The sequence below is a fragment of the Hibiscus syriacus genome, unplaced genomic scaffold (genome assembly GCF_006381635.1).
Source record: "Hibiscus syriacus cultivar Baekdansim isolate YM2019G1 unplaced genomic scaffold, ASM638163v2 tig00004205_pilon, whole genome shotgun sequence".
Lineage (NCBI taxonomy): Eukaryota > Viridiplantae > Streptophyta > Magnoliopsida > Malvales > Malvaceae > Hibiscus > Hibiscus syriacus.
In genome coordinates this window covers 175,217-201,635 of record NW_024062006.1, presented here as the reverse complement: position 1 = coordinate 201,635, position 26,419 = coordinate 175,217, and the positions used below count along the sequence as shown (strand labels likewise).

Genomic DNA, 26,419 nt, shown 5'->3' with positions numbered 1-26,419 from the left:
ATTTATTTCAATATTATTAAAAATATTATACCATAATTTTATAAATAAAAAATATTAAGATTATTATTATTTATTAAAATAAAATTATTATAAATTATACTATTTATTTATTAAAATAATAATAATAATATATTATTAATTATATTAATTACTTATCAAAATGATAATATTAAAATTATAACATTAAAAATGTTCAAAAAATTATAATATTAAAATAAATATTATATTTTAAAGAATATATTTGAAATATTCAATAATATATTTTATGTTATTAATAAATAAAATTAATTTTAATAATAATTCTTATATTATTAAAATAAAATTAAAAATCATATATTATAATAATATAGTTATAGTAATAATAATTTAATATTATATTTTTAAAATTATCAATAAATATAATTTATAATTAATATTTTAATTAAAATGATATTCAATTAATATATTAATACTAAATATATAAATAATAATATTTTGAATATTTATTCTTTAAATTTAAAAGTTCGTAAATGATTTTTGCCAATTAATACTAAATAATGAGAAAAATATTTTTAAAAATATTACCGAGAAACAAATAGATCCTAACTTGGATTTATTTACAAACCCAATTCTGTTTCTGTGTAGTGTAAACACTTGTTTGGCATCAATGTACTTTCATATCATTTTCTCCAAGCAGCTTTTATTGCAACCTGCCATGGTTGGGCTATAGACATGCTAAAATGTTGAGATGTTATTTAATACATGATGTAAACACAGTCTTGGTTCAATTCTCAACGCCGTAATACAACGCAATACAAGTCTTGGTTCAATGTACCTCGTCTGTTCATATCTTTTGCTCACACGTTTTGTCAGCTACGCTGTAAGCAAAGGCGTCACATTCTGGTTAGCCGCCGGTGTTCAGTGTGTCAAATTTCAAATCAAACCATTTCGACTTTTTAAAAAAGAACCTCTAAACTGAGAATTTAAGTGGATGTTATGTTGCGTTTGGTTTACGAAATGTAAAATTATCAGCGTCACACGTTTTGTCAGCTACGCTGTAAGCAAGGCGTCACATTCTGGTTAGCCGCCGGTGTTCAGTGTGTCAAATTTCAAATCAAACCATTTCGACTTTTTAAAAAAGAACCTCTAAACTGAGAATTTAAGTGGATGTTATGTTGCGTTTGGTTTACGAAATGTAAAATTATCAGCGAAAATAAAATATTATCAGGGAATAAAATTACTAGAAATGATATATTTTGTATTTGGTTGATTTAGTGTAAGATTAAGTGTTTGGTTAAAAGAATAATATTATAATATGTATTTGATCAAATTGTCTTTATTATATATATTGTATTTTTTAACAGTTGAAAAATATTTATATATTTTTTTAAAAATTAATTCATAATTTTATATAATTTTTTTATAAAATTAAAAATATAAAAGTTTAATGAAAGGGAAATTTATTTTACCACTTAATTTCATATAAATTTTAATTATAGATTTTTTTGTAAATCTAAAATAGTTTAAGGATAATTTGTAATTTAACCTTCGTAGAATTTTTATTATTCAATGACAGAATAATGATATTTTTGAAAGGAAAAAAATTTTAAGGGCATTTTAGTCCAAAACGCCGGTAATTCAACAATACCTAAGGAAATGGAGATAATGACATTCCCGGTAATATACCTAAAAAATCTACTATTGATAATGTAAGATTACCGAGAATGACATTCTCGACCAACCAAACGGGGGAATGTAAATTTTATTCCTATAGAAATCTCACATTCTCCCATCCAAACACCCCCTTAAGGTAATTAAGAGTATTTATTGTTTGGTTAAAATTGAATTGATTTGATCAAATATTTAATTATTGAAATTTGATCGGTCAAATAATGTTTAGGTAATTTATCAAAATTTAAATTTTTTGAATTAATCATTGGTATTTGATCCATTGATCAATAAATCTAGATCGGATACTACAGAGACAAGGGCGACCCTCCCAACTTAGTTTGCTCCATTCGTAAACGTCATAATTCAAACCCCTAATATTACTTAAAGGATATAGTGCCTCATCCTACTATACCAACTTATTATTCCCAAAATAGCCCTCTAAATTTAGGAATGTGGAAAGAAAACCATACCCATGTGGGCTTTATCCTGTTTTAAACTGCAACTTTGTTTGAGAAGCCAATAATTAGACAGTGAGGAAAAGAATCTTTAGAGGTAAAAGGTCTACGTAGACAGCTAGGAAAAGATCCGATCTGAAGACACTAATAAACAAATCCATAGTTTAAAAGGTTGTTTGATTGTGGTGCTGTGTAACTAAACACAACTTGAGTTGCCGATCTCCTTTCCTTTGGATGAAGATGATAAGGTCAAGGGAGATGAAACGTCAAGGGAGGGCCCCTATTTAAAGTCTCTAATTATATTATATATACAGTTTTTGGAAATGGGTTGAGTGACAGGGCCACAAAAAGGGGGGGGGGGGCGCAAAAGCCGCCGTTGGGACTTTGGACTTGGATGCATGTATTACTGCTGCTATGCTCTTTTTCTCGTTAATTCAAGTTAAGTGAATCCATCAATACAGATACATAATGGAGCACGTGATTTCAATGCACATCAATAAATAAATGTATATTCCATACTTTCATCTTTGTTTTCAAGGGTTAGCATCTCTCTTGCGGTCATATTTAGTATTTAGAATATTACACGAATTAAATTATCTTCATGGTTATAAGAATAATTGTTATTTTTAGAGATTTTGAGTTCGAGCATCAACAATTACAATAAAAATGATTGAGTATTTAAAAAAAATTACTTTATAATTAATAAAAAAAATTAAAATATTCTATAAAATTATTAAAAAAAATTGAATTATCATAATTCACTAAGAATCAGGTTTAAATTTTGACATAATAGACTGTTTATTAATATTTCAACTTCTTATCATTGAAATTTTCAACCATGCACATTGGCTGAATAGATTGCAGACTTGGCGTTCCTCAAAGAAGTGAATAAATAACTCCAGAACGTGAATGTTATATAAAGATGAAGGTCAAAATCGTCAAGTCATAGTCAAAATCTGAGGTCACGACTGTAATATAAGGCAAAAACAAAGGGCAATCAATTTGTTTTTGTCCTTTATATATACCAAGGGACAACTTGCGACTGTGAATCGCATAACTAAACCCAGTACCAAAGCAGCAAAGCTCAAATTCAAGTTCTTCAACAAAAGAACACTCTTTATTTCTTGTTCATTTAAACCTTAAGATCTTTGCAAGAAAGCTAAGAAAAAATGGCAGGTGCAAGGAGGAAAATGATCAACGGTGGAAACTCTTCGCCCAAGATTTCTGGACGTCCGATCCCAAGGAGGGTCAAGTAAAAGTTGTTATATTACTGGGGATTGCCCTTCTTTTGCTTCTATTTTTTCTCCATGTAGTCAGGAAGCTGCTCCTTGTCCTAGTTTGTTTAATTTCTCCCAAATGGAGGGCATGTTGCCTGTCCTAGGAAAGATGTGCTTTTTGTTTCTGTTCATACCGTTTTGTACAGAGCTTGTTTTAATGGCTTCCAGAGTTGATGAATGGATTTTCATTCTGTTTCTTATCCTCTGATTGATAACCTACCATTTCCCCCCTAGTTTTGATTCTTGATTGAAGAACGCTATTTTCAAGTTTAAAACAGAAATTAAGATCAATGGACAAATTTAAGTTCAACTCCCCTCAGAAATAATAATTCATTTTCACCCAAATTCTTTTCGTTTCGACTAGCCTCGCCATGTTGATTCATCTCATTGATGCGGTGGCAAAGCAAAAATATTGTGTCATATTGGGCAATCAATTGTGCTGTTTAATGCTTGGATTTGTGGTTTTACCCTGTTGTTTTGGTTTTACTCAGGCTTCAAAGAAGATAAGCCCATGGAATTAGGCAGTGAACATTTGCGAATGCTTATTTCTTGCCTTTGAGTACTCTTTAACAATCCTTTGCAGGCATGACTTGAAACAGGTTTCCATTAAGATTTTAATTATGTTGAACATTCAGAAACAGAATACAGACCATTTGGAAAGCTTGAACTAGGAACTGATGTATTTTCATCAAATGGTCAACTTAGATTTCTGTGATACAGAGACAATTTATTAAGTCTAATGATGGCAGTTCCTTGTAACAAGAAAAATGTGTTTGCATGTTTGGGGCATGCATATCTACAGATTTCCACTCGCACTTCTATAGCTCAAGCTTGCCTAACAAGTAACAAGAGAGACATCTCTCTTAGACACGCATGGATCACATTTATAGAAGTGAATATATAATTTGTGATTAGACATGGGCAATAAAGTAAAGCATGGAAATAACTGTTCTTTTAACTTTTAACGTGCTTTGACAATTTACATCAAATAGAGTTGAAAAGCAAGTGCAATAAAAACTTGCAGATTAGGACAAGCAGTTTGATTATGTACACCATTCCCCATGATGATATCGTTGGACCAAACATCTATAGAAAAACACAAAACAATAAGTATCACGCTTTGGCAATTGCACCCAAAACAGCTAAAAAGAGAGGGAAGGGGGGAGGGGCTCGAGAAATTCCGAATTACATGAAACCAGAGTGCTTTGTCAGTAGTTCCGGTTGAATAAAAATACTGAATTATTCAAGACACTCAAAGGACATGAACATAAAACCATTGGTTTGCTCAGTTTACTCCAATATTTTAAGCTCTTCATTTTGTCATTTGGTTTAGTTGGAAATAAAATAAAAGTTTGACATTAGAGACAACGGGAAAAAAATTCTAAAAGATTAAACTGCTTTTTTTTTTAGTTGGAGGATCAACAAACGAACTATGTCGTGGCAAATTTTGGCACTTTTTTTGAGGTTTTTCAAGAAGGTAGAATGTGAAGATTGATGAAGGTATATCTCTATCCCGGTCAAAGGGGTATAGCCCAATTATTCTTTGTCAATCAGACTGCAGACTTAAAGCCAAAATACATAAAGAATGAAGGCAATAGTTATAACAACTGCAGGAGGCCCGGAGCTGTTGCGATTATAACAGGTGGAAGACCCAGAGCTCAAAGAGGACGAGGTTCTCATCAAAGTAGAAGCTACCGCTCTTAACCGGGCCGATACTCTACAAAGGAAAGGTGCCCACCCTCCTCCAATGAGTAGCTTGTGCCTTGTTATTTGTTATATGCAGGTGTGTGCTCTTCTTAGTGGAGGTGGATATGCTGAGAAAGTGGCAGTTCCAGCCGGTCAAGTTCTTCCCACTTGGGGTTTCGCTTAAAGACGCTGCTGGTTTACCTGAAGTGGCTTGTACCGTTTGGTCCACTGTTTCATGATGAGTCGATTATCTGTTGGGAGAGACGTTCTTGGTAACCTCTATTTCCACTATGTTTTCCATGTATAATCCAATTTTGACCTAGTTTGATTCTGCATAATCTTTGGGTTTCTAGGGTATAAGCTCAATTTAACAAAAATGATTAAATGGTTTAGATTTTGTGTGAAATTTCTTGATTATCTTTGGACATTGTCGATGGAGCTTTTTGTGCCAATTTTCTCCTCTAATATCTACTCTGTTGGCTGATTTTACATATATGAAGTTCCATCCTAGACTTGCAGTACATTTTAAGTGCCATGTTTATATTCAAGTACTTTAATTTTTATTATATGTTCATGTTATTATTGGGATTACGTGTCTATCTTAGTGGATATAGCATATGTATGGCCTCTTCATTGTTTAATCAGTTATCTTTCAAGTTACTATAGGAGTTATTTGTCCTGATATTCGTCAGCAGAGAGCATTACTCGGAATATCTGATTCATTGCTTGAAACGAATATGGCTGCTATTAAAATTTCAGATTCATGGTGGTTCAAGTGGAATTGGCACTTTTGCAATTCAGATAGCCAAGGTCAAAGGAGCAACGGGTTTGTTACAGCAGGTCTATTTTTTTTTTTAAGAAAAGGAATCGTATGACGTTTACAATCACACTAATTTAAGAAAGTTCATTCCATTTAGAAGAACATTTAAGAAATAATTCCAAGATTACGTAAGCAGATGAATTAATCCCAATTTCATTGGTATGTATTAAGAGATACTATTGATGGAAGAAAGCTACAGAAGCCTCTGCAGTTCCAAGGACATAGAATTAGATGGAATCTTTGGTAAACGACAAGAAAAGGCATTAATAGGAAGTAAAGCCACTAACCACAATGACAAAGCTGTAATACGTCGCGGTAGTTTTCATGTTTATAAATACACAGGTAAACCATAAGCCTCAAACACCCTTTAACTGAAGAGCCTAAAGCTAATTGTTGTGCCAAAGTAGATAATCACCATTAGATATCTTAGTGTTCTAATTTGCAAACAACAATTGCAGACCATAGTATAGGTGCAAGTGTGTTACAGCAAGTCTACCTGCAACAGTGATTGCATTGTAGAATTTGTATTTTTTTCATTTCCTCTTATATTAGATGTGGTAGTGTAACTAGTGTTGATATCCAGGGAATGAAGAAAAGTTAGCTGTCTGCAAGAAACTTGGAGCGGATGTGTGCATCAATTACAAGACAGAAGACTTTGTTGCACGTGTTAAGGAAGAAACCGGAGGGAAGGGTATGCTCTCTAGTTTTAATTGTTGCATCTTTGGTTCACATGCTAGGGATATTTTCTCTCGTATTGGGTGCCCACCTTTTTTCAGCAAGCCACCGACCAATCTAAATTCTTAAATGTTTAATGGCAGGTGTTGATGTAATTCTGGATTGTATTGGAGCAGCCTACCTTCAGCGAAACCTGGACAGCTTAAATTTTGATGGAAGGCTTTGTATTATTGGCTTGCAGAGTGGAACGGTAGCCGAAATTAAACTCAATACCTTACTTCCAAGGCGCCTCACAGTGCAAGGTAATACAGAACATAAATAACATAGAATATAGCACCACATTGTTTAGAAAAACTGTCAAGCCTATGCACCCACCTTTCAACAAGCTTTGGATTTCCTTAAATTGGAACATTCCCATATCTTGCATCTGCTTCAAAACGTTTTAAACTTCTGTAGTGGGCTAGTGGGAAATCATAAATCAGTATATAGTAGTAATTTGATATATTTATTTATTTATTTAGGGGCTGGGATGCGAGCAAGAACCCCAGAAAACAAAGCAATGGTTGTTAATGAAGTGGAGAAGAATGTTTGGCCAGAAGTTGTGGCAGTCAAATTGAAGCCTATCATCTACAAATCTTTTCCCTTATCCGAGGCTGGGGAGGGTCATAAGCTGATGGAAAGTAATGAGCATATTGGGAAGATACTGCTTGTTCCATGATGCTTCTAATGGTTTTTTATCTTCCATTACAACAAGGTGTCCTTTGACTATACAAAGGAGCCACTCGCGACAGTTCATAAACAATTTACTTTGTGATGTACCTTGTGACCTAATTTAATCTTTGTACCAAGTGAAAATTGTGCAGAACTGATATGTTGTCAAAGATCTCTGATACTTGCCAATGCCAGTATTGGATGAAAAGATAACAAGTACTTGCCAGTGGCATTTGATATTTTGTTTGAATGGCCTATATAACTGAATCAAACAAGTTAATGAATTACGAGATCAGACCCACCGGAAGTTGTACAAATAAAATATTATACTGAGCTGTAATGTTCAGCTATTCTTTTGAAAGCACATGGTAGGAGAATCATCTCAGGCAATCATAAGTACACAAATATATAAAATTAAGACTTCCAATATCCACAACCAATAAGTTGCAACACACAGGAAAGCGATAACTGTTGAAAGACTCGAAACTCAGCTATGAAAGCTGAAGTGACAAAAAATCCAGGTGATCCAGGAGTATTGAGGCAGTGGCCTGAACCGTGGTGACATCTATCAAAAACAAGGTTTTTACACTCCATCTGTAGGTGTCAGTACTTATCCAGGTCTTGAATGCTCAGGCGTCATCGAATCTGTCGGAGAAAATGTTTCTAGATGGAAAGTATAAGGCAAATTCTGAACTTGATCTGCAAGAAACACAAAGTCAACTGTCTTCAATGGTTTTTGTTTTAATTTTCTGTTATTTTGGTAAAGGCCTGTGTTATTCTAAGTGGAGGAGGGTATGCCGAGAAAGTTGCTGTTCCAGCAACACAAGTTCTGCCAATTCCATCACGAGTTTGATTGTCAGATGCTGCCTTTCTGCCGGAGGTTTCTTGCAGTCTGGTCAATTGTTTTTATGATAAGTCGATTATGTCCTGTTGAAACGCTTTTGGTAACAAATTATCACTTAATTTCTTTTGTTGTCATGATGCATGATAATGTATACTGATAAATGATAAGAATGAATTGAATACAGATCCTCTTCGTTTGACCTCAACAGAAGGATCAGCTGTGGCTCGTCCCATCAGCTACTTTGAAATTTTTATGCCTCAGTTCCATCTCTGCCCACTCAGCCCATATACTTGCCAGATGATCAACAGTCTTGTAGTTTACTTGGACAGCTTTATCAAAAATGAAACGAGCATTTTCCAGAACTTTATAAGTCTCGTATAGCTTCGCAAAAGCCACCCACAATGTATGGGGCTTTCCAACAGCTTCCATTGGGTCAATCGTCCTAACTGCCTCTGTGTATTTCAATATTTGCTTGTTGGGGTTTCCCTCAAATAGCTTGACCCTACGATGCCATTGTTCCACATTATGTGGATTCTGGTGTATAAGGAGACTACTAGCCAATTCAGGCCTTCTATTCATTAAATGCTCTAACCGAGCCAACCTCAAATCAACATCATTATCATCAATCATGTAACCAAAACCCCTTAAATGTCTTCTTCTCAAACTTCAATTTTGATTTGCATAGAGCAATGTCCAAACAGATGTCCTCTTCAACATCTTCTTCCTCCTCGTCACTCAAATCCTTGTTCTCCATTTTAAGAGCCACCATACTCTCTTCAAATTGTGAATAAGCATAAAATATGACGCCGAAATCCCTCACCGTAACCACAGTTGTCATTCCCTTCTCAAAAATATCCCTCGTCTGATGTAATAATCAGAGCAAGTGAAGTCCAAAGTCTACCAACTTCATCTGTAAACTTTCTAATTCCACTTCTGATTATTGCATCCACATTGAGCCCTGAAAGCTCTGTTGCATGCGTTTGAATAGAACTGATTATCATTTAAAACAGACTCTAACCTCTCTGCTGCTTCTTGCCATAGACTTGAATTCACCAAAAATTCAACAAAGTCCTCAATATGACTAGGGATCGTACTTCAAATATCCCCTATAAACCCTAAGTGATGTTGTAGACACCCATTTTTATCCGGGTTTTTTCTATTTAATTTTAATCTTATTATTATTATTATTATTATTATTAATTACAAGTTACATTTTGTGCAGGCCAAATGGAGCCCAAACAAGCTAATCCGAGGCCCAATACCCAGAGCATAACCCAGTAACCCAGTACAAGATCATTAGAGCCCAACCCGAGATCCAGACCCAGCAACCGACCCAAACCCGCTAGGGTTTCTTTTCTTCAGTTGCCAGTGCCGCATCATATCAACCCATGGATCTGGACCCAAATCAACAGTCCAAATCAAGAGCCATTTAGGGTCTAAAACCCTAAACCTAGCTGTTGTCGCCGCCGAACGTTGATGATCCCATCTCCGACTATTTCTGATGTCGTCACCTCATCTGCAGTGACAGAAATCACTCTCATCAATCAAAATGAGACATCAACAGTGTAAATGGCAAGACAAAAGAAATAAAAAAAATATAACAAGGACAAGAGATCCAAAGGAAAATCGAGTCTATACATTTAAGGCACTCAAGCCCTATTTCCTCGGGCAGCAACAACTCTATCAACTCAAATCATCATCAATCACATGCAAGAGGGAAATAAAAAAAAAACCAGTGAAGATAGAGAGGGGGATTCGGGGAAACCATTCGGGACGAGTTGAAAAAGAAAAAAATATTTGACCCAAATCAAAAAAAGAAAAAAGAAAAAGTAGAGAGAACCAAATAGAAAGAAAAAACCATAGAGAAATTAGAGGAAAAGAGTGCTTATCTCGTTTTGGGTTTCACCAGGAGGCCAACGGTTGCCGATTTCGAGAACCTTCGAAAGGTAAAGAATCATATCTGGGGTGTTGGGTTGAGTTTTAGGCTACGGGGAGGTTGTATTTGGGTTGAGGGTGACAAGAGCGTTATTTTCGGGTAGATTTGGTCCCTCCGGCATCCGTACGTCGCCGTTTTGGAGATAGGAAGCAAATGAGAAGGCTGATGAAAATAAGCCTTGGATTTGGGTATAAGTACCCAAGTCAAAACGCAGCCGTTTTGGGCACCCCATTCCCGTGTTTTCTGAGTTTTAAGGGGCTAATGGCATGTTTAGTCCCTGCAGGTTGAGAAACTCACCCGTGTTTCTCATATTTTTAGGGTAAATCGTATTGTAGGTCCCTGTTCATTTGTAACCCTTACATTTTAATTATTAATGAAACTTTATGGAATTTTATTTTGAGCATCTACTTTTATCTGTTTGCATTTTAGTCATTATCTGGTTGGTTATGATATTTTTATTAGTGTTTGAATTTGGATACAATATTTATATTAATTTCATTTTAGTCACTGGTAGCATGTGTTGTAAATTTTACAAATGTTCGAATTTGGAACTAATATTTGTAAATCTTGTATTTTGGTCACTGTTTATTAGTTGGTTTAATTATTGTTTACCCTTTAGGATTCTGGTTTATTTTGTTTTAGTCCTATGTGTTATTTATGGGTTATTTTTATTTTAGTGCCTGTGAATGTTTATATTTTGATTTTGGCTCTGTTTTTTTCTTTATTTACTGTCTAGTCTCTTAAATTTCTGTTTTGCCATTTTAGTCCTTTAAATTTCGGTTGTTATTGTTTTAGCCCCTTTAAGTTTCTGTTTTCTCCACTCTGATCCTTATAATTTGTGTAACACTCACTTTGGTCATGGAATGAATTTGTTTCTGTTCTGGACATGTGTTTTTTCTTTATTACATTCTGCTCATATGTTTCATGTTTTAGGATACTTTGAATTTTGATATTTAGTTGTATTAATTTTTATTTTAATCCCAAGTGATATTGATGGTAGTGGTATTGTAGTGTTTTCATTGTTTAATTTTTCGGTGAATATTCTAATAATTACTATTTGATCTGTTTAGTCCTATAATTTAATATTAGTTTTACTTAGTCCTTTTGAGTAAGCTTAACTTCCCTTATTTATATTATATTTTTAAATGATTCCATGTTTACAGTTTGGTTTTTATTTTATTAATACATGTTTGTATATACATGTGAATGATATTATACATTATGATTCTAAATATATTAAATGTATTTATTTACTATATTGCATGTTCGTGTTATCATCGCTTACTTTTATATATGATTTTATTATGTATCAACATATGCATGTATATATATATATTCATTTATGCCATATATTTGATACTTTTATACTCGTGTATATATCTTGTTCGTCTTGAAGTTATTTTATGAGTTATTATGAATTTATTTTTATCCGAACATTTCAAGAACGTATTTGTAGAACGGGCGTAGAAAGTATCACTTGATCGAAGTGGTATAATCTAATACGATGTTTGAACTAAATGGAATTAAACAAATCAATTTTTAGTTCGTTAATTGTTAATTCATTTTATTTTCCACTGAACAATACAAGTTATGTATTTTATTTTATTTTTATTATAACTGTCAATTTGTAATTTATATTCGATATGCATCTCTTACATATTTGATGTTTGAATATTCTTTAACAATGAAAAATGGTTGAAATAGCTTTCCTTACGGAGGATTGTAAATTTCAAGATTTTTTATCAAGTTAAAGGATTTTCTTTAAATTGTTAATTCGAAGCAAATTAATCAATGTTCGATAAATGGATCACATTTTAACTTTATATTCGATTTATACTTTTCACTATTTATGACGATGTGTAAGCGACACAATACTAATTTTGGGCGTTGTGGGGATGCTTTCCCTTCCCTACACGTAATCGACTCCTGAATCCTTTTTTAATTGAATCTTTGGTGACGCAGATCAAATTTTGTCTTATAAAATGATTTTTTTTTTAAAAAAATTGTTTTAAAAGACGTTTTTAGATATTCGACCTACCTAACTCAAAGGTCGATTGCGACTCATATTCAGTTTAATTCAAATTAATCTAAAATCTTCAATTTTTTCAAATAAAAATCATAACCGTTTTTTTTAAATAATAAATAATTATTTTACAAAAAAAAAAGAATGATTTATGACAGATGTCTCAATGGGTATACCCCTTTTGACTCACAAAAACCAGATAAGGTTCCAAATCCTATCATGTTGAGTCACAGGCAACACACAAAGCGCTCTGTCGAATGTCCTACTAATCAACTTCTGTTCAGTTAGCGTCAACAAGTACATTATCCAAATCCTAGGAATCTTATGCATTGTAACAATCGCTTCCTCAATAGTATTAGGTTTCATATTGAGGGTGAGTAACAGGTAAATTCAGAACGATTTCGAGATGTTCGCGTAAATAAGCGTGCCAAAGCTTGTAACTACCAGGCAAAGCTTTCAAAGCTCGCTTGTATATTCTAAATCTATTCTTGAAAGGGTAGTCCGATCTAGCAATTAGATACTTCCACAAGAGCTTCCTTAACACTTTCTTCTTGTAAGGGTCATCTGGTCTAGTGGGATGAGGTACTAGGTCCCTAAACAATGTCAGGGGTCACCCTCACCTTTGCAATACCTGAATTGGATTCATACGTTATCTTCTAATAAAAGATACATTGATGGGGAAAATTCAAAAATTTAATATAGTACATTAGTGAAAACAATATTAAACTTTAAACCAAAATCAATTTCTTCAATATAATAACGTAAAATTAGAGATAAACGTAAAATTTTATACTATAATATAAATTTACAAAATTAAAAAAAGATTAAAATAGATAAAAAATGTTTATATTATATAATAATTTCAAAGTTTTAGAGAATAATAAGGGCTCATGTTTGCTTCTCCCTCAATTTACCTGTGTAAAACCAAAATTATTATACTGCGTGTAATGTGCAATTGCACATTGAAAATTTCAAAATAGTTTTATATATGTATATATATTTTAAAGGGTAAAGTATAGTAATGGTCATTGAATTTTTCTAAAGTTTTCATTTAGGTCCTCCAACTTTTAAAACTTGCAATACAATCACCCAATATTTAGTCCATTTGCAATATGGTCCCCGACCATTACATTATAGTTAGTACGTTTGCAATATGGTCACTGAACTTATCAGGCACTTGCATTTAGGTCCCCCCAACTTTTAAAACTTGCAACACAGTCCTTAATTTTATTCTAAACTCCAAATTCCTTTTCTCTCTTCTCATTTCCTTTTTCGCTTCTCTCTTCTCATTTCCTTTTTCGCTTCTCTCTTCTCATTTCCTTTTTTGCTTCTCTCTTCTCATTTCTAGCGTAACTTTTCAGTCGGGGATAAATGAGAAATTTTAATATAACTTTGAATTATGTGGAGGTGTTGACTTGAATAAGGGTCCATTGAGAGAAGACCCAACCAAAGGACTATCGGGACCATCAACGATTCAATGTATAATGTTAGATACATGTCATCTCAGGTGTTACATAGATGTTCGATGAAATGCTTGTGAGAAAAAAATGGGGTTAGAAATGAAGAGTTGACAAATACTACTAAGATTAACTAAGTATCATTGTTGAAAGCCACTAACAAAGCTGGAATTATTTTGTATAAATGACATATAATAATTTTTTCGTTTAATCATTGTGGTTAAATATTTTCCAATAGATGATCAAATATAATGAAATTCCAAACAACGCATTCACCTCTCAATCTCTTTCGCAACTCGAAAGGCATCATGACAGGGTCAAGTAGATGCTCTAAATATACTACCATGTCATGATGTCTTTCGAGTTGCGTGCATGCAGAATTGTCTTATAAAGCTATAATCTAATACAATCTATGAAATTTTCAAAACATGTAAACAAATCCAATTCGTTCACGATATATCAGTCCCATAATCAACATGAACTTATTAAAAAGAATACGAGCTCACAGGAAGCTGAAAACCACAGGTCGGATCAATACAATTCCCAGTAAACTAGTACCAGCAGTCTCTCAGATTGAGCCTGGCGATTTTACTATGTCGATACTCACAATCAATTCCCTGATTTAAAGAAAACCCAAACAAGAAGATTAAAAAAATGGCCTAAGACCCTATTTCACTTCTATTCTGATGGAATGAATATCTTTCATAAGGAGTACTAAAAGTTTTGATTAAGAAGAAAGAAAGAAAATTAGATGGTTTTGGGTCAAAACTAACACTGAATATCCAGATCATTGGCATGCAGTTCCAGAAACATAAAAATTTCAACAAAAAACACAATGCGAGCTGAAAATAGGAAAGTGTGAAAGAGGAAAAGCTTACTTCCGGATAGCCCAAAAGAGAAAATAAATACCTTCTTGCAAGTGAGGGGAGAGGCTAAGAAATAAACGCAATCAATGTTGCATTCCAGCAATTCTTCCTCCATTTTTTTGTAAATAAAAAGCTGAAAACATATAACTGCTTGGGTTTATAATTTTACATGGCGGAAAATTGAAAAACAAAAACCAAACGAGAGTGCATGTGAGCGAAAGAGACTGAGAAGTGAATGCGTTGTTTGGGATTTCATTATATTTGATCATATGTTAGAAAATCTTTAACCACAAGGATTAAACGAAGAAATTATTATATACCATTTATACAAAATAATTTTAGCTTTATTGATGACTTTCAACAATGATACTTAGTTCATCTTAGTAGTATTTGTCAACTCTGCATTTCTAACCCCATTTTTTTCTCACAAGCATTTCATCGAACATCTATGTTTCACCTGAGATGATCTGTATCTAACATTACACCTTGAATCGTTGATGGTCCCGATAGTCCCTTGGTCGGGTCTTCCCTCAATGGACCTTTATTCAAGTCAACACCTCCACATAATTCAAAGTTATATTAGAATTTCTCATGCATCCCCGACTGAAAAGTTACGCTGGAAATGAGAAAAGATAAACAAAAAAGGAAATTCGAGATTGAAAAGGAATTTGGGGTTTAGAATGAAATTGAGGAATATGTTGTAAGTTTTAAAAGTTGGGAGACCTAAATGCAAGTGTCTAAAAAGTTCAGTGATCATATTGCAAACGTACTAACGGCATTGTAATAGTCGGGGATCATATGATAAACGGATTAAATGTTTGGAAACTGTATCAAGTTTTAAAAGTTGAGGATCTAAATGAAAGCTTTAGAAAAGTTCAGTGACCATTATTGTACTTTACCCTATTTTAAAATTATTTCTGCGTATATATATATATAGATATATGCAACCATCCTATATGATATATCGGGTAGAAAATCATTAATGAATGAGTTATGGAAGAGAAAAGAGAAAGGGGAAAGGCTATGGTATGAGCGTGGGTGGAGCGTTGAGACCTATACAATAATAATACAATGCAAAGGATTGGATTTGGATGGGAGCGAGGCAGCGTTTTTAACTTTTCAGGTCATCCAACTGCTAAACGTAGATACCGTAAGCACCTAATAATATATTTCATCCCACACGCAACCCCTCCTCCGCTCTCTCTCTCTCTCTCTCTCTCTCTCTCTGCTGCAACTGCAGACAATACAAACACCGTTGCACGACATTCAAAGCCGCGTTTCGCCTTCTTTCTTTGTGAGTCGTTTCCACTTACACCCCCACGCCATTATCGTATTCTTTTATATTTCTTATCTTTATCATATAAATAAATAAGCTGACTTTTTGTTCTACTTAAATTTTGCATTGTTGGCGTTGAAGGCTTTACTCATTTGGGATGAAATAAGGTAATAAGTTTTCTTGGGTGATTTTCAGTTTTCGTGTTTGTCTTTGATCATCACTTTGTTATGTTCTTTAGCGTTATTTTCTTTGTTGGCTTCCGGTTTGATTGCCTACGGAATCAGTTAGAAGTAAAGAACACTGTAAAAAGTTTGATGTTTCCCTTATTTGATGATGAAGAATTCGTATAGATGAAGTTCTTTTTTTTTCTTGCTTGCTGGGCATCTTTCGTTTTCTTTACTGATCTGAAAATTGGCAGGAGTTATACCGCAAAGTATGCAATTTTTTAATTAATGATGAATGGATAGTAATCTGAGTATTCTCTCTCTTTCCTTTTTTTGTTGATTCAATTGTTTCGCAGTGAATAAAGTTAGGTTCTCTTTGCGCGTGTCCTGTTTACTTCTCCAATCCTCCATGCTCAAACCCCCCATTATATTTGATTCCAAGTTGAACCATTTATTCAATAATGTACCAAGTCTTTACCTAAATGGACGTTAAGCTGTGGTGACAAGCGCGAGAGGGAAATGTATGTATTTTTCATGGAGCTGTATGCCACTCTTGAACCAACAGTGGAGCTTGAGAAAGCTTATGTGAGGGATGCTATTTTCTCATCATCTGGATACGCAACTGAGTGTCTTAAGCTCACCCATTTTGAAACTTCGGCTTCTACGCTCAAAGGCACTATGCCTGGCACTCATTGCTTTGCATATACATCTAAAATGGGCTGCCTTTATGCCATAAATCATCTGGTCACCTATGGGGTGCTCGCCATTGTTGAGTCTCGAGCTTCTGCAGCTTCACCTGCTTTTACCTCTGCTGCAGTAGTGCCACCTGATTTCAAAGGGAAGACAATGATGACGCCGAATGGGTTTCAAGGTTGTCGAACATGGAGGCAACAGATGAGCTTGCCAGCTCCATGAGTTGAAACCTTATAATTCATCCATGTTAGCTTTGCCCATTCCTGGTACTTGGAAGCGACATACAGTTTTTTTTTTTTTTTTGGGTTTAGTGCTGTGCTAACTGATAATTCCCAGTGATATCTTAATGGATTATTAAGCTGATAACAGCTTATACATCTCGGCGATGATCAGATTGTCAAGTTCAAGATGCTATTTTTCTGCTGATTATGGAGAAAATTTTATGATCTTATGAGAATGAAATTGTGTTTTGATTTTGTTTTGTTATGATGGCTGAAAATTCCTCAATCGAAGTCGATGTAGTTCATCTTGTTTTAATATAAGATGGTGTACTTACAGGTAATGTAATTGATAGATATTGTCATGGATTAGCCTTTGCAGAGTTCTTGATTGTTTCAAAGGTCGAACTTACATGATTCAGTTCACCAGCTAAAAGAAATCGTTCGCCCCCAAATCATTTAAGGTTACAAAGATTCCCCCTCCCAAGCATGAAACAGGGTAGGCCTGACAAACCACAAAACAATATAAAATCATCGTGTATGCAATTATTCTGCAGGCACTTGATTTACAAACTCAATTCTTCTTGATCTGCTGGCGAGCTCCTGAAATTTAACAACTTAACATCGACCTCACTCTAGAGAGGATATTAGTTTCTTACACCCCTCTTCTTTTATATACAAGCCTCTAACAATGCAGATGTGTGGACTGTACCGCCATAGACATAGTAGTTCATTCCTTGCTAATGGTCAATATAACATAATGCATTGATCTAACCGGTGGCTGATGTGGGTGCAGATGTTTTAATAGAGAGAACTGCTGAAGGTTCCCCGTCAACATCTAGATTGAGACTGCTGCTAATTTTTTCTACTCCTGGCCTCCAACCAGGTTGTGTCTGAATAACTTCTAAATTACTATTACCAGCAGAGGTCAACATGCTTTGCTGTCTAAGGTTTATGTCGGTGGCATCTTGAAGCAATTTCATCATGCTACCAGAATCAGAACCAGGTGAAAGCTCTTCTTCCCGCTCTGGTTGGATATTCAAGTCAATTTGGCCTTTAAAAGGTGAACTTGAGGATTTTACTCTGTTAGGATCATCTTCTGAACCCTCAGTGGCAACCTTTTTTGGCTTTGGTATGCTATTTTCTGCATCATTAGTGCAAGAGGGCGGGTCACCACCCACTACTTTATCAGGCAATAATGTTTGCTGCTTCATGCCAGTAGATTCAGCTTCCTTTTGTGACTGCTTCTTCTCACGCCGCTGCATGAGGGTGCGGAATCGTCTCTTCACTGTTTCGCAAACATTACAAGTACACGTCTGCTTGTGTTTGGGGCCTTTCCCACTTGGGGGTTGAATGCATACGATACATGTGCAGCCAGGTCTATGCCGTGGGTGCTTCGTGGTGGCCTGAGAGGAAGCAGGGAGAGAATCACCCTCTCCCAAGATAGCGAGGTTGGCAAGGGTGTCGAGCCCCTCTAAAGCATCTACGCTTTCTGGTTCCTGTTTAGCGGCCTTCATTTTCTTAGAAGCAGCTGTCAATCACAATCACAGACAATTTTCTAATTTCACAATGGTAATAAACTACAAGAATCAGTTTTATATTCAAAACTCATCAAGGAATCAAATTCATGTATAATTTACTCCGAGTGAGTCGCACAAAACATAAAGTGTTGTTTTCTTTCAGTCAACAAATACCTGGATTACATTGTGACAGCAGATTTTCTAGCTGTTCAGCAGTCAATTCTTGAGTGGCTGAACAAGAAGATCTGCAGCATGGTAGATAAAGAAAGAATTGGTGAAATGTCCACACAAAACAATTTTTTTAGTTTTTCACCCCCATCCCTCAAGTGTTCTTTCCCCTAAATTATCTTTTGACTTGATTGATTGCAGAGCTAAATCAAATGTGTGCTTACCTTTCTGGATCCCATGAGTTGCAGGAACAGGTCCACTTGGAAGGAAGAAGAACATTAGAAGGCAATCTACGCCACTTAAAACAATCTTCGCATTGAGCCCACTGAATCTTTTCCCTGGCACAAAAGAAAATTGATATTTGCTTGGTTTAGGACAGCTGTTGCTTCCTATAAGATAAGGTAACGAAGTAAATAATGATTGGATTTTGTTTTCATAATGAGCATAGAATATTTGAATCAGCCCACCAATGTTTCAACGTTATACGGGAATACAAAGTAAATAATTATCTAGTATATACATGAGCATCCAAAAGAAGGTGAGTTACCCCATATTATCGATAGCAAATATTGTTGGCTTCCCAAGAATCGGTGCATCCTGTTATTAACAAACACAATAAAATCAAGAAAATACAGAACGATTACAGAAAATAGAAGGAAAGAGAATCCCACAGAAAGGATAGAATTTGTAGAACATATAAATATCAAAATACTACTAATAGGCAACCTAAAAATAGTGAACTGATAAATTAATAATCACATCCTAGAAAAAGTAAAATGAACAGACGGTGATGAAATGGATTACATATTTGAACAAAAAAAACTTGAAAAAGGCCAGAATGAGAAAGAATGAAATATTCTCGCATCTAATTATTCTGGCTCTGTGAAGGCGTCCATAAACAGATAACAGTATACAAATTGTTCCAGAGCAACCTTTAAGTTTTCATCAAGGGTGCATCAACCATACAAATTCTAAGATATGCATGTAAGAGGAGTTCAATTTGCCAAAAAAATGAGTAACAAACATTACAAAAGACAAAATATGGCTTCTATTGCTGCCAGTTTCAACCAAGAGTGATTTGAATCACAACAGATGTTAAATGTGGTCAGAAAAGAAACAGATTAATAAGGATATACCATACCTCATATTCTTCAAACTCAAAACCTTCAATGACTACAACACTCGCCACATGATTAGGAGGGGGGCGAAGCAGCCCTTGAGCTTCTTCCCATGTTAATTTCAGCTCTAGAAGATCTTCATTATCAAATCTAAGACGCTTGCTTTTTGAACCCAGCATGCTGCTATTCTTCCTCTTTCTGAAAACTGCCACTTTGGCTCCTAATGCTTCCTTTGCTATGTATCCTGACTTATCAACTTTTGACCATGAGGTAGGGTCTGCCATTTCAGCCTGGTTCACGAATAAAATGCTAGGTGAAGCTGAGCTATTTTCAAATAATATATAGTTAAGGATATCGCCAGTTTTATGTTTTGAGGCACTGACATCTCCATGCATAGAAACTCCATTGCTATTTTTGGCTTCATTGTCCTGCCAATAAAAACACGCATGAATGAATGTAAATTGCAATTTGAATATGTTGATCCATAAGGGGCCACTCAAAAGTTAAGTTAAAAAACAATTAAAAGCCGTCACAAAGACCAACCATAAGTTTTACCATAACTGAAGGGGAACAAAAGCACTCATGAACCAGTTCTATTGCATTTTATCTTAGCCCTGAAGCATATAGATGCAAAATCAGAATAGATGCACAACCTGATCAGATGTTGAAGCAGTTGAAGCCTTTCTGAAACCCATGACCAACTTCCCTCCAGGCTCTAACCGACTAAATGTTACTGAGGAAACAGCATAACTATTTGTTTCAAAATAGATGCAAGTATCAAATGATAATGCATGATCATAGAAAATAGACACAGCTGGTAAGAAAGATAAAGCAAAAGCACGAGAGTATGAAACACACAATTAAAATCACTAGAGCAATAGGCTAGACCCGGTCATTATGTATATGAACTGGTAATCCAAGGAGCAACTAAATGAAAACAGGAAGGTTCTGGTGAATAAAAATAACAGAGGAAAGGCAAAGTATATGGCGATGAATTAAACATAGCATAGTTTGGGTCTCAACATAAAAAATTGAAATATCTAAATCAATGTATTCCACTGATATCAATTTGTTACCTATGTCACCCGCTTGCACTTGCATGTTCTGTATGCAAGGAGTAACCCCCTCTAAAACATACATTCTGCTATTATTGTTGGGCCAGAAGCGGAACTGAAATATCCATTCCTTTCCTTTTGAATCCTGTACTTTAAGAGGTAAACCTTCTGGCTGAGATATCGGGGGGAAATGGGCCTGCCTCATAGCAAGTGTATTTTAGTATGTTACAATACTATAGGAAACAGTTTATGAGAATCTAAGATTTACTACACCAAATACAAGACTCGAATAAATTTAACTTCAGCAGAATTAATAACAGTACAAACTAGATGAAAGTGTTTCCAGTATAAAAGTTAGCAAAAATGCATAAAGTCAAAACCTGCTACCTTGTGACAATAGCAACCTAGATAATTGATATAAAAACAGAGTTTACTGCCAAGCTTTTTACTAGAAAGCTGTTAAAAAAGTAAATGCTAATCAAATTAAAAACTTTTAAGCAGGTTAGACTAAGAGCAATGACTCACTCACCTCTGCACATTTTTTGGGCAGCACTAGACGTCCAATTCGCCCAGCATCACTAGCACTCAACATTTTCTCAAACAAAGGAGTGATTGTAGAATTTGAGCTTAGATATCGTTAAGTCTAACTGAAGAACGACGCAATTAAAGAATGGAGATGATTTGCACATAGGTATTTATCATTATGTACACAACAAACACATTTAGACAATAATCCAACTTTGTGATTTGACATTACTGGAGATATTTTACAAAAATTGTAAGTATGTCTTTCACATAAGAGCAATTTTCAATAATGCCTTATAGAACTAAAGGATACTCTCCTGTTATTTGCTGCAGGTCTTGGTCAGTAAACCTAGGCCAATAACGAGGAAATAAATTAGTTTTTCCACGGACATCTGGTAGAGGCCTCCCATTTCGAATCTGAGTTTCACTTGATGAGTCAATCCCATTTTGAAGAGCACTATGAAATTGCTTGGCAGGTGGAGGTTGAGGGTTTGGTCGCAATTGAGTTCCAGAAACCCCAATTTGACCATTTGCTTCATCTTGAGATGTATAAGATACAGCTAACCCAAATGATGGATTAGATGACTCCTCCTTCAGAGAAGACTGCTGAAATTTAGTCAAACATGAATTACGCTGCTCCTCAAAATTGATTCCTGGACAAGAAATGGTTCATACAAGGTTCAGCACCCACCAATAAGCTGATTTTACAAACAATTTTTGCTGAACAAAATGCTCGTCCTAGCCTGGGAGGCAGCATTCACATGAAAATGGTAATGTAAGGATTGATGTTCTTGTTATATGTTCCCTATGGTTGATACAAGGAAAAGTTTTAAAAACCTGAATTTCCCTTCTCCTGTATATCAAGTGTTCCAGGCTTCAAGTTTCCATTCATTAACCTTTCAGAGAAGTCCTCAACATTCTTCTTTTCCAGGGAAGGAGTAGATAATCTGTCGCAGACTTTTAGTCTATCAATGCCCCGTGGAAAGTCAACTTCATAGGGCACTCTAGAATGCAACTCAGGCTGAGCAACAGAAGAATTGAACAAACTGGGCGCCTGCCGCCAAGGTACAGGACCTGAACCAGCTAACTGAGTCCAACCTTTTGCAGAATATTCTTTATATTTCTCAGGCACAGATGAATGGAAAAGCAAAGATTGTGACAAGGAAGAACTTGATCCCTGAGATAGAATGTCAAATAACAAGGTTTATAGCATATTACACAGCCAAGAAATGCTATTGACCAGGAGATACAGTTCAAAGCCGCCAACTTAAAGTAAGAGAACATTTGCTGGAAAAAATGTCTTTTGTTCATATATGACCACAAAGCAACTAGAAATGATAAATTACGGCTCTATTTTAAAAAGTACAAACTCCATTCTTAAATAAAAAAATATATTCTGGAAGAGACATCAGAATAGCACAGAAGAATTATCCAAGCTCACCAAAACAACATTTTTTCTTGCACACGCTATGCACTCTATTCCTCCAGCATCCAACAAAGTAAATGCATGAACTGAAACAATGCATCCGCAATGAACCCGCTGCAGAGATACAAGGAATGTAAACAAAGGTTAAGTCACCAAATGAATCTAAAACTAAAACTAGGGAAGACCAAAGAACGCATTTGGAAACGTACACCAAAATATAGCAAATAACGTTTATAATTGTGTCCAACTAACCTTCCCACATGACACACAGCTCCTCCAACCAGAAGCATTCAAGTGAAAAGTATCACAAAATCTTCCCTCCTCGAAAGCAGAACTAAAACCACAATGAACTTAATTCAGATTATAACATGGAAAGTAAATTAAGCAATTTTAATCCACTTTTAAGGCTTCACGTTTAAGAAAAAAAAATCTTGATTAATTCATATTGAACATCTAAATCGAGTGAACAAATTCCCTAAATTAATCAACGTGATAGCCATAAAAGGAAAATAAATATGCAATTAAACTTACTTTCACACAAAAAATAAAGCAAATAACTTGAAATATAGAAAAAGAGAAAACGGCTAAAAATCTAAGTCAAAAGAGTCTCAAGAAAAAGTGAAACTCACGCGCATCGATCACAAAGCTCAGCAAACTCTCCCGTTCGCAACCGCCAAGCTTTCCTTGGTATTTCCGGTTTCAAGTCCTTACAGTCCGAATTGAAGCAAATCTTAGAAGACCAAGCTGCTCCCGGAGTTGATGTCATCTTACTATTACCTTTTCTTCTATTTTTCCTTTCAAAATTTCAAAAACCCGCAAACTAAGATTCTAAAGCTTCTTATCATGGGAAAAAACACCAAAAAAGGTTAAAAAATGGTTAGAGGCTGATCTGCACAATCATGATTCACGAGGAACAAAAGAGAAAGGAAAGGGGTTGAAGAAGGCGATTTTAGAGAGAGGAAGAGTGAAATTTAAGTGAGAGATAAAAATTAAAGAACCTGAAGATTATAAAATGCATTTTTATATTGTATATAATAATAATAATAAATGAATAAACAAACAGACAGTTTTTTTTTGTTACATAAACAATTTATTCTTCATTAATCTAATCGAAATTTGATTAAAGACTTTAAAATTTTAAAATTAAACATATATATTCAATTAAAAAATTATCCCCTTAGAATAAATTGTGTTTTCAATACAATTTTTTACTCATATTTTTCATTTACGTACACTTTTTTATTTATTTTTTAATTACTATAATTCTATAAATATTGAGGCTTATTCTTAAAAGACACGTCGAGACCGTGGCCTTTTATATCTTGGGCGTCGTCGTGTTTTTCTTTAATGGTTTTGCTTAATTGTTGTCAATTTTTTTTGGGATAAATTTACCCTTTTTTCATATTTAGTTTTCGGGGCCTTTGACTTGTCCTGGACTTGTAGTTTGTTTACAAAATTACCCCTTTGAATTGCAGACTATCCAATAGGAATGGACAGTATTAGATTATTATTAACCTATTTTATTTTATTTTATTTTTTTACTACACATTAAATTCATCTTGGTTTCAATTTAAATTGTATTTAAGATTACTTAATTCATATTATATATATATGAAATAATATTTAAAATTTGCTTTATTTTATATTTTATATTGTTAAAAATGATTATTGACTATAAATATCTTAACCTATATTTTTATTTGGAAATTGAATGTGACTTTAGATCATAAATTAATTTAAATATTTGGTAAATTTGCGGAGTTTGATATTTAAAAAAATATCACATATATTAGATATTCTCGTATCCTTATAACTTGATTAACTTTTTTAATAATTTTTAAGATTAATTAATTTAGTTAATTATCTTTTCATGTACAGTTAAAAGTATTAAAAAAAAGTATTGTAAAGTAAATCAAAGACCAGTTTGAATGGGGCGAGGAGGGTTTTTTTTGTCACTGCAATGGTCTTTATATGGCAATGGAGGAAATCATGCATGGCCCGCCGCCACATCCTTGCATGTTTCACGTAACACTTGCTTCACTTTCTCTAAACTAACACGCGCTTCCCCGGGCATTTCCTTTTTAACTCATGTTTCGATTTTATTACTTTATTCTTTTTGTAAAATTGGTCCAAAATATTGACATTTGTACATTTTAGTACCTGCAAATTTACAATCGTTATTCATTACCATATGATGCATGGGAAATAGGGATAGGGTCAAAGACAATAAGCCAGTTCAGAAAATATTTAACATGATATCAAAAAAATTCTGTTATATTAATGTCAATGATTGTATAACTAAATTTAAATAAAAAAAATTCTGATTAATTTTAAATTTAATCTTAATTCTAACTAAAGGGGAGGGGAAGGAAAACTATAGTATTTATTTAAATAAAAGTATCAATGATTGTAGTCTTTGTTTAAAGGCTATCAAACATTTAACAATAAACGCTCGTACCCCTTACATTCATGGTGTTCAAATCCAAAATCTCAAAGAAAAACAAGTCTCTTAACCATGGAGATCGATTAGTTCATTCATAAAAATTAATATTTTAGATACGGAGTACGATTGATTTAATATAATTTGACTCGTGACTAGTTAGTCTAATCCAATTTACTTCATTCTTAAACGTGCCTCGTCCTACTTAACATCTGATTATTGATTATATTAATATTTAAATATTTATTTATTTATTTAAATATGATAAAAGAATATAATTTGATTATAAAAATCCAAAGAATCAAATATACTGAATTTTAAATATATGTTTATTTATATTTGATACTTATTTTTGAGTCCAAACATAACTATGCTTAAATGACAAAGAACACTGGGTCTCGACCACATCTAACAATGTTGCTAATCTCTCTTGTGGTTTCTTTCCTAGGAGAAACCACAAATGGAGGAGTGAACGAATGACACCACATATTCCTAAGTGCAGTTCACTATTTAAACTTCAAATTTTAAGTAGTCGACACTGTTAGCTTGGACTGATCCCCACATGTTTTATAGTAGTTAACGAGGATATTGAGACCGGGATTTGGTAGTTTTGTGTTTTGTATCTTTTTCTGCAAGCGTGCAGATATGCTTAAATTAAGGTTGAAGATAACTATATATATATATATATATATATAATTTTGCAGCGACCATGATCTAATAAGCAAAAATTGATAATCACAATTAATGCTTCGTCCTGAGGTTATTCTCTCTTGGCTTTTGTCTATACTTAATTTTTAATTTTAAGATTTATTCAATAAAATTGAATTGACTCTTTCTTATAATGTCTGTGAATCTTTGGCACTGATAAAGTCAAATGGTGTTTAACTCCAATTCATAGTGAGAAGTAAGGATACCGTAGCTGGTGAAATCGAGAGCGGCAGATATTAGAAAGTGACCGCATGCATGGCAACCCATTCCAAAGATGACGTCAACAAATCCCACTTCTCGAAGTTGCTGAGATTATGATGTTGGTTTCGACTTTCTGCATTAAGATTCAGTAGGTGGCAATGGCGTGATCGGCCTTGTCAAATCATCATCCAAACCATAGGAATGGGGAGAGCCCGTTCCAAGTGAACCACCGAAGATAAACACATGGAGAGTAAGGGGTGGGGCCTCCTTTTCATGTTCTATTTTTTTGTTGACATTATGAAACAAGACGCATAGGGTAGTCTGGTCTCAAGTCTGAACTAAATTTGTAGAAAATAGCATCGCATTTTGTTCCCGCTTGGGTTCTTGTGTTGACGTTGTACCTACTGCACTGCCTTCCATGTCGCACGCATCCTATTTTTCCTATTTAAGAGTCTTTGTTTTTTTTTTACTTTTGGGTAAACTACATCCAGGGTCTTTTTTTGTGTT

At 34.3% G+C, this 26,419-nt stretch overlaps 2 protein-coding genes and 2 pseudogenes across 4 annotated transcripts; 2 read left to right on the top strand and 2 right to left on the bottom strand.

Annotated features, from left to right (window-relative positions):
- The first annotated feature begins 4,952 nt into the window (after positions 1-4,952).
- On the top strand, positions 4,953-7,524 carry LOC120192566 (annotated as a pseudogene).
- Positions 7,525-7,903: 379 nt separating this feature from the next.
- Positions 7,904-16,291, bottom strand: LOC120192363 (annotated as a pseudogene).
- A 68-nt stretch (positions 16,292-16,359) lies between these two features.
- LOC120192355 (vacuolar protein sorting-associated protein 28 homolog 1-like) lies at positions 16,360-16,755 on the top strand. Its single transcript, XM_039195147.1, has one exon. The coding sequence runs from the start codon at positions 16,360-16,362 to the stop codon at positions 16,753-16,755; it is 396 nt and encodes a 131-aa protein (XP_039051078.1).
- Positions 16,756-17,160: 405 nt separating this feature from the next.
- On the bottom strand, positions 17,161-23,513 carry LOC120192517 (B3 domain-containing protein Os07g0563300-like). Of its 3 annotated transcripts, none has more exons than XM_039195291.1 (14): positions 23,193-23,511; positions 22,816-22,897; positions 22,579-22,677; positions 21,975-22,314; positions 21,451-21,790; positions 21,142-21,238; positions 20,634-20,808; positions 20,211-20,290; positions 19,941-19,985; positions 19,581-19,847; positions 18,987-19,036; positions 18,664-18,777; positions 18,446-18,519; positions 17,164-18,282 (listed from the first exon to the last, which is right to left on the bottom strand). In XM_039195291.1, the coding sequence occupies exons 1-14, from the start codon at positions 23,327-23,329 to the stop codon at positions 17,522-17,524; spliced, it is 2,661 nt and encodes an 886-aa protein (XP_039051222.1). In that variant the 5' UTR covers positions 23,330-23,511; the 3' UTR covers positions 17,164-17,521. The 3 variants fall into 3 exon arrangements, with proteins under 3 accessions (XP_039051230.1, XP_039051222.1, XP_039051224.1); XM_039195293.1 differs by having other exon boundaries at positions 18,446-18,516; positions 23,193-23,510; XM_039195299.1 differs by lacking the exon at positions 22,579-22,677 and having other exon boundaries at positions 17,161-18,282; positions 23,193-23,513.
- Between the last annotated feature and the right edge of the window lie 2,906 nt (positions 23,514-26,419).